The sequence below is a fragment of the Brassica oleracea genome, chromosome C6 (assembly GCF_000695525.1).
Source record: "Brassica oleracea var. oleracea cultivar TO1000 chromosome C6, BOL, whole genome shotgun sequence".
Classification (NCBI taxonomy): Eukaryota; Viridiplantae; Streptophyta; class Magnoliopsida; order Brassicales; family Brassicaceae; genus Brassica; species Brassica oleracea.
The window spans coordinates 16,633,517-16,642,306 of NC_027753.1; the positions used below are offsets into that span (position 1 = coordinate 16,633,517).

Consider the following 8,790-nt stretch of genomic DNA (forward strand, 5'->3'; position numbering starts at 1 on the left):
ATTTTGTTTGTCATATCATATCGAGTACTCTACTGGGGACTAAAAGATTGCAATCATATAGGATACAATGCAATACATGGTGTTGTATATGTAGAGCAGAAGAAGAATCAAGTAATCATGATATTTGAATGCCCACCAGCTCTCCAGACATAGGCGCTTTCACAAATAACTTCGAACCCAAGAATTTTTCCAACATCGTCACTTTTCACCAATATGGATTATTTATTTTGAAAATGCAAGAGATTGATCAATTCCGATTTGTTTTCTTTTTCTAGTGATTTTTTTCAGATCGAGATGTATGGATTCACGGATATATGTGTCTATATAGATCATGTTCATGGATTAACGAAAATGTGCAAAAGCTATAATATGATGGGGACAATGAATATCTGATGAAGCTTATCATATTTACATGTAGGATATGAACCTTTGATTTTGTGCTTTGGAGTGCATGAAAACCTTATAGTTCTTAGAAGTAGTTTCGCAACAGATTGATTTCAATCAGTGAAAATGGTGTTGACACTAGAAGAATTGATCGGCTTTTACTACTCATAGACGAATTTCGACAACCTAATGACTATAATTTCTCTATCAGGTATATATAATATAAATAACACAAAATATAGTGACGAAAATGCTTGCACTGTGGTACATAGGTTTTCTTTCCGTTTTGCTTATATTGATTCTATACCTCATATTTTGTTGTTATTGTTGTCCCAAAAAAAAATACACTATTGCTTTTTTTTTCGTCATTAGTAAACGGTATTGACTATCAAATTTAGAGCTCAGATGACACAATCAAATCAAGAATAGATGCATAAACTTAATCATCATAAAGCAGAGTCTAAAACATTTTCAACAAACCATTTCAATCAATCAAAAAGAAAGGACAAAGAGGAATCAACAAAGCCATTTATTAATATAGGTTTTACACAACTGGCTTATTGGTGAAGAAGGTGTAAACTTAATGGATTACTATGCCCTGTGTTTGAGAACTTTCTTCTCAAGTTCATCTTTCCTTGCTCCAACGATCCTTTCAATCTCTTTACCATTTTTCACCAGCACAAAAGTTGGCATCCCCGTCACATTGAACTCTTTAGCCACATCCTGAAAACATTGAAATTGTAGTATGTTTTTAAACCTTTATTCTCATAACAAAAACACAAATGAATGTGGCGGAATCCATCTCAAACAACTCGACTGATCTGCAGATGTACCATACCAAAAAATATATATCTACCAGACACAAAAACAGTGAATACTGAAGGTCAATTCCAGTAATGGTGGATACAAATGTACAGAGACAGCAGAAAGTTGAAACCTAGGTCTTATATTACAGTATAACAACAACAAAATGCAGTAAAGTTTCAATCTTTATCTCACTACAGAACCAAGAAAGTGCGAATAAAGAAGCAGGTGGCTAAACCCAATTCCACAAGATCATATCTTATATCATCAGAACTTGATCCGATCAGCAGTTATACAATAGAGCTATATCTCTACCTTAATCTTCCCAACACTGGATCAAAATGAAAACTCTGTATTCGATATCACAAAAACCCCTTACCAGACACAGAAACTGTGAACGATGGAGATCTACCCCAGAAATGATGGATACAAATGTCGAGAGAAACCGAAAGTTGAAACCTTGGTCGTACATTACGACAAAATGCAGTAAAGTTTCAAACTTTTTCTCATTACAAAACCAATAAAGTTCAGATGGGTAAACCCATATCATCAAATCCGTATCATATATCATCAGAAGTCGATCCCATCTACAGCTATACCTATACTATAAAGCTACCTACTTTGTCAATGGATCTATTAAAGTTAGAGAGAAGAAGTTTATTATACTCACGGGAAGTTCATCGACATCCAATTTGACGAATTCAACATCAGTGAACTTGGCAGCCATGGCGATGAACGCAGGCTCGATCATCCTACAAGGTCCACACCAGGATGCTGAGAAGTCAACCACCAGCTTTTCTCCCACAGTTCAAAACCCAATATCAGTTAACTCGATTTCACATCTAACGAATCGGATCTGATCGATACGTACCAGTTTCGAGGATTCTTTGATCTCGTTGAAGTGAAGCTGCCACCGAGCCGATGAGCTAAACTTCATGACGCGACTTTGCTCGGATTCATTCGCTGCAACTGCTTCTTCTCCACCACCTCCAAACACAGATGATAATACACCTCCCATTTTCTCTCTTCTCTCTTCTCTCTTCTCTCTCTTTTTAAAAGTCTTTTACGAACAAGTAAGCGGCGGAGAATATTATTCCGCTTAAGAACCACGCTCTCTTCCATGGTCAACGATGGTATGCACACATCCTGCCGTTTTATTTTTTACTTTTGATTCCACACGGATGCACATCCTGACGTTTTTATCTTATCTCTATTAAGATGGCAAATGGCAAATGGCAAATGGCAAATGGCAAATGGCAAATGGCAAATGGCAAATAACCATAAACCAAAACAACCGATCCAACCAAACCCAATTATAAAGAACCTGAAGTCAGATAAATGATGCAAAAACAAAAAAAAAATATAAAAAAATATCTAAAGATAGCACTAAAAAAGTTTTTATACAAATATAGACTCTAATAATCAAAATAACCAAAATATTTTATTAAAGAGGTAAATATACACTTATACCCATAGGGTTAACTAATCCAAACCTTAGGATTTAGAGCTAAGTGTGAGATTTGGGATTGATGTTTAAAATTTTATAAAATAAAAAATAAATATTAAAAAATTTAAAAATAGTTTCAAAAAGTATTTTTTGAATCACAGAAAGAAAATTTGAAAAAAAAGGTACAAAATTTTATTTTTTATTAAACAAGTTTGAATTTGAAAACATATAATCTAAAACTATAATTTTTTTTGTCATACTATAAAAAATATATTTTATTATATTTATATTTTATTTTTTATTTATATATCTAGGGTATTAGGGTCTTTTTACCTATTAAATGAAATATTTTGGTCATTTTTCTCTTTAAGACTTATTTTTGTGACAAAAACATGAAAATGGTTTATTTAGGAGAATTGCCCTAAAATATATCTATCTATCTATTCTATTAAAACTTAAAGGAAACTACATTTTAAAACTAGGCTCATTTAGCTCAATATACAAAAGAAAAATGCTAGTTAGGTATATATGCAAAATTCAAAAGTATTTGCAAAAAAAAAAAAAGTGGTAAGAGGAGTAAGATAAGATTACAAATCAATTCCTAGGTATCTAATTATAATGTTCAAAACAAAATAACAAGAGAATTAATATAAAAAAATTGTGTCAGAAATCGAATATCTTAACAAAATACTTTTTTTTGAAAGAAACAAATACTTTTTTTTATCTGATTTTGTCATCAATGGATAAAGACGTTAGTCTCCGGATATTGTAAGTACTAACTGTTACTTAAACATCACATCGCTACATATGCTAAACCAATAATTCTTAAATAATAAACACTAATCCATGATTCCCTAACAATATTCCCTAATTACTAAACACTAAATCCAAAATCATAAACTCTAAATTCTAAAGCTTAGATAATATATCTTACACTAAAACCTAAACCATAAACTTTTTTTGTTTATATTCGTAATAGGTGTAAATTTTTAAAAATTTAATTATCAGATATTACAAAGTTAATATAAATAGTACATGTAATGGTTACTAAATACTTTTTCCAAAAAAGTACAATACTAAAATATATCAATGATCGAAATGAGATTTTTTTACAACAAGGATCAAATTGAGTTATTAGAATATAGGGAGTAATATTTATATAGGGAAAATTTAGAGAAATACACTCAAATAAGATTGTAATTTGAAAACTACACCATTGTTTAAGTTTTTGGAAAAATACATTTATGTATAAATAAATTTACCAAATTGTCCAATCTTAATATTTCTCAATTCTTAATTTATTTTATTTTATATGTAAAGTAACGACCAAATACTTTTATTAATCATTATCATTGTTTACGATAGCCTCCAAAAATTGAGGAAATTCATGGAACGATCTCCACAGAGTACTTAAAGAGAAAGACTTTCTAGCTGAAGAATCTGCTGCTCTCTATTATTATTTCTCTTGGTATGTTGAAATCTGCAGTTAACAAACATTACTATCCAAAAAGAAACGGTAGATAGGTAGAAATGAAATCGAGGCTGGAAATTCTTGTTCTGAATACTATTATTTATAATAGCATTATCTCCTTCAAAAATCAGATTAGTGTATCCCAATGACCATGAAGCTTGCATTGCCCAGATCAAAGCTGTAAATTTTGATTCTTCGACTGTTGGACGACCTTTAAAAACATCCAAGCCTGATTCGAGAACAATGCCGTTACTACTTCATATCACCCAACCCATACCCGAGTTATGATGACCTGAAAATGAGAGGCATCATAGTTATATTTGACCCATCCTATCGGTGGAGGAGACCAAGCTGAAATTTCTGTATTATGAGATCGTTGTCTAGTTGGGCCTCGAGACAAATCTGGAAAAGATACAAACCATTCCATAACATATGCCTTTGCTCTATCTAATATTATAGCTTCCGGAATATTTATCTTCCGAAATAGTAACTCGTTCCTGCTTTTCCAGAATCTCCATATAAGCCAAAAGGTAGTTGTCTACTTTCCTCCATTAACATATCATATTTGTAATTGTGAAAAACAGCTTTAGCTTATCTTCTAGTGATCATGTGTCATCTGTGAGCGTAGTTAAATAACCAGCTGCTCTCCACGCTGTTTTTGCATATGGACATGTGAATAAAATATGAAAAGTTGATTCCTCGCAATCGCAACAACGGGCACAATTCGGATCCACTTAAATGTGTCAATACCGAAGATTACTTTTAGAGAGAATAATTCTGGATGCAAACAATCTTGATTTGTTTATATAAGATTAAGAAAATAAAATAAAATTTATGTAAACTTCATGGTAAAGTCAAAACAAATCCTAATTTGTTTACTTTATATTACCTTTGTTATTGTAAAATTTTAAATGGTAAAATAACATATTTATCTCAACACACATATTTAAATGTCAATTTATATTTAAGAAAGTGTAGTTTTCAAAAAATAAAATAGAAGGTGTAATTTTCAAATTTCAAACTCTTAATGGAGTAATTTACAAATTATCCCATTTATATATCTTATAACCGGATATTACTTAAATATTCTGGATTAAACTTGTAATATCACGAAATATTATTTTATTAACAGATTTTAAATGTAAGTTAGCTTAAAATAATACCAATAGTTAATAATGTTCAGATAAAAAGTACATTGAGGTGGATATGAAGTTTACTTATCGGATATTACCTAGTTAATAGGGACTATGACGGTCATAGTCGGAAAATGATTTTTATATTACAAAGTTAATCCGGATAAAACTTGTAATAGCATGCTAGAACATTTTGTTAGCCGAGATTTGAAAAGAAAAAATCGAGATGGATATGCAGATATGTTTTTTTTTTAATGTTCAAAGTAAAACGATATTTTCAAAGAATAGTTAATCCGGATCACATAGATATTCCGGATGAAACATTTAATTGGCAGCAACAAAATTTAGATGCCAGAGACTCAGCTCCTACAAATGTGAGGAGACTAAACATGTTGTCATTCTTTTTTGTCATTGGGGTCTGAATACCTTGCATTATAACCTGATTTGAAAAGAAAAGAACAAATATCTCACATTGAACAAGAACTAATGACTGATAATATTACACCATCACCCATCAATGGAAAAGCTGGGTACTACAAAGTTAATCTGGATAAATTTGTGGTAGTTTGTTAAATAATTTTGTCAGTAAATCTAGATGGATGCACATATGTGTCGTAAAGGAACAACTTTGAATCCTAATCAGAAAATTACAAAGATCAAAGGGTCCATTTTTCTATGAAAAAAAGATCTGGGCAGCTTAAGTTCAACCCACAATCATCTCTGTGTATTGAAAGAGATTTTTTTTTTGGGAATTCCATCAAAACAGAAATGATCATAAAACCTAAATCTCCTAACTTCACATCATAATAAAATGAATAAAATTCAACCCAATGTTCTCTCACCAGCTGATCTAGTGGCACAGACTGTGTGGGACGGGGTACAGAGATGTTTGCATATCGACGCTGCTATGAACGGCGGGGGTATAGAGACAGACTGTACTAGTAACGCTACGTATTTATATCTGTACGAGGAGAATGCGGGGTGCGTGGTCTATCTATGCACTATCAGCTTTGTGTGTTTTTGATGCTTTAGGCGTGTTGTTTGTTCGTGTTAAAGCTAAACTTCAATAGTGGAAGCTTTATTTACTTAATCAGTGGTTTGCGTGTCTAACATCTCATACCTCACTAGATGATTCTCATGTTACTCACCCCTCATTCTTTCCGCGTTCAGGTGAGACTGACGAGCAGGAAAGATTCATTTCAGATCGTGGTTTTGGGCGTTTCTACTTATTTTCTTTTTCAGACTTTCATTTTATTGCTTTTATCGATATTTTGGGATTTATTCATCTGTGAATTAATGGTGTTGAAGTGACTTTTGAGAATTAATAAAGAGGAAATTTTCAGAAATTATTATTTATTTTTGAAAATACGGGTATTACAATTCAATTGCTGCAATCTATCACCTGCGGTGAGCCTTCATGCACTGTGACCTAGAGGAGAAAACATAACTTTGGCGTTAGGGGTACCATACACATTTTCTCCAATCGCAACTTGCTCCTTATTCCCGAATCAAGCACCAGGTTGATTTGGACGAGAAGCTTTTTCTAAAATTATCCTCTAAACGTTTTCACAAGGAAACATCTTCATCTTGTGTTGTATTTACTCTGCATTTAGTAACATCATGGTGCTATCTATGCCTTCTACTGCAATGATTCTGATAACTTTATGAATAAGATAGGAGAAGATTATATTTTCCTTGACACCATGATGAGGGAGGTGCATACACTATTTATAGATAGGAAATACATATGAGAGAGAGAAAGATAATGGCTAGGTATCTTGTAATGAATGAGAGTATATATAATGTCTTGAGAGTGTACATGTTTTACTCATCATTTCCATTCCCATTTCAATCATTTAGGAGCATTTAGAGTCCAGTTGGGTGCATAGCATGTGCATGTGTGGTATTTCAGATTTGGAGAAGCTCAAGTTTAAGTTTGGGAGATTTGGTCAAGATAGAAGGCAAAGACCAAGAAAATGAGTCGACCGCAGACCAAGCTTGTCCGCGGTCGAGAAGTATAGCAACCAGCTCTCCTTGGTGGACCCACGGTCACCGACCGCAGACATAGGCGACCCACAGATTTTGGGCAGAAAGGATGGGTGAAGAGTGGTCGTCGACCTGCATACACCAACCGCGGACGTGGATGACACATGAATTTTGGGTAGAGAAGACGGGTGAAGAGTGGTCGACCTGCAAACAGCAACCACAGACATGGGTGATCTGAAGAATTTGACCAGAGATGTGCCATTTGATATGTGGTCGACCCACAGAACTGGCCGCGGTGTGGGTGTTAAGCGGTTGACACCCAGATCAAATTTATCCTTTTATTTTATAGGTCGACCCAAGTTTGTTGGATCGACCCGGTTTGGGTTTTAAGCTAATTAAATAGTTTTAGACCTAAAACATAGATTTGTTCTTGCTTTCTATCTTAATACAATCATCTTTTGGTGAAACCTATTCGCCTATCTTTCTTTGATTTTATTGAGTTATCTTGCAATTTAATCTTGATTAGTTTTGAATCTTCTATGGGTTAGGTTTATCATGCTGATTAGTGAGTATACTCATCTTGAATCTACGAGTTAGGTAGATTTAGGGTGATTAGCGAAGAGTTTAGGTGTTTAATGTTAAATCTACTTGTTCTTATGTTTGCTAAGGTTCCTAATGCTAGATTAGACTTGACAGCTCCCATCAAGAGCATAAGTCATTTTATACACTGAATGTGTGTTAAAAATGCTTGAAAACCTTTGTTTCGCTCTAACTTGACTAACCAAATGGATTTGATGCTAGGATTGTTAGATGGTTAGTAGATTTCACTACAAGAAAAATGAGTTTTTTTAGCGGACGGAAAACGCTATCTAACAATACGATAGCGGTTTATGAAGCGTTGTATCATCGCCCGTCATAGTAAGTCAAACACATTAGATAGCGGTTTTTTGCACTGCTATTTTGCACTGCTATCGTATTGTTATATATTATAGCGTTTTTTGTATGCGATTAAATGTTTTTTAATAGCGTATATTTTTTGTTATTATTTACATTATTAAAAATTAAAAAAAAAAATACAAATACAAATACAAATATGTTATAAAAGGAACTGGAATTTTATTGTATCGCGGGAATTTAAATAAGGGCAAAATTTATACCCGTAGAATTTATAACACTGATAGAAGGAGTGTATTAGAGAGAGAAGAGAAGAGTGAATGATAATTTATAAACGATCGAATCGATCGTTTATATAGAAGTAGAATTTACTGTGCAAATAGTGCAGCGGGCCCCACACCTTTATATATATTCAACGAAGATGGCTCATCTTATCTTTTGTCTTTCGTAACACTCCCCCTTGGGGACCGGTGTCACTATCCATTCTCGCTTAACGTCTTTGTTGCCTCGTTAAAAACCTTTCCAGGAAAACCCAATGGGAAAAACCATAGTAAGGTAAAAAGAGTACAACTACGTAAGCTCCCCCTCGAATGAACAGTCATAGATCCTTCTGATGGCGCATCCCAATGTTATGGATGTGTTTTCTGAATACCGAGGTAGGGAGTGATTTT

The 8,790-nt window shown here is 33.3% G+C and overlaps 1 protein-coding gene across 1 annotated transcript; it reads right to left on the reverse strand.

Moving 5' to 3' along the window:
• Positions 1-810: 810 nt before the first annotated feature.
• On the reverse strand, positions 811-2,284 carry LOC106298330 (thioredoxin H2). The gene is made up of 3 exons (XM_013734433.1): positions 2,060-2,284; positions 1,859-1,981; positions 811-1,107 (listed from the first exon to the last, which is right to left on the reverse strand). The coding sequence occupies exons 1-3, from the start codon at positions 2,204-2,206 to the stop codon at positions 976-978; spliced, it is 402 nt and encodes a 133-aa protein (XP_013589887.1). The 5' UTR covers positions 2,207-2,284; the 3' UTR covers positions 811-975.
• Between the last annotated feature and the right edge of the window lie 6,506 nt (positions 2,285-8,790).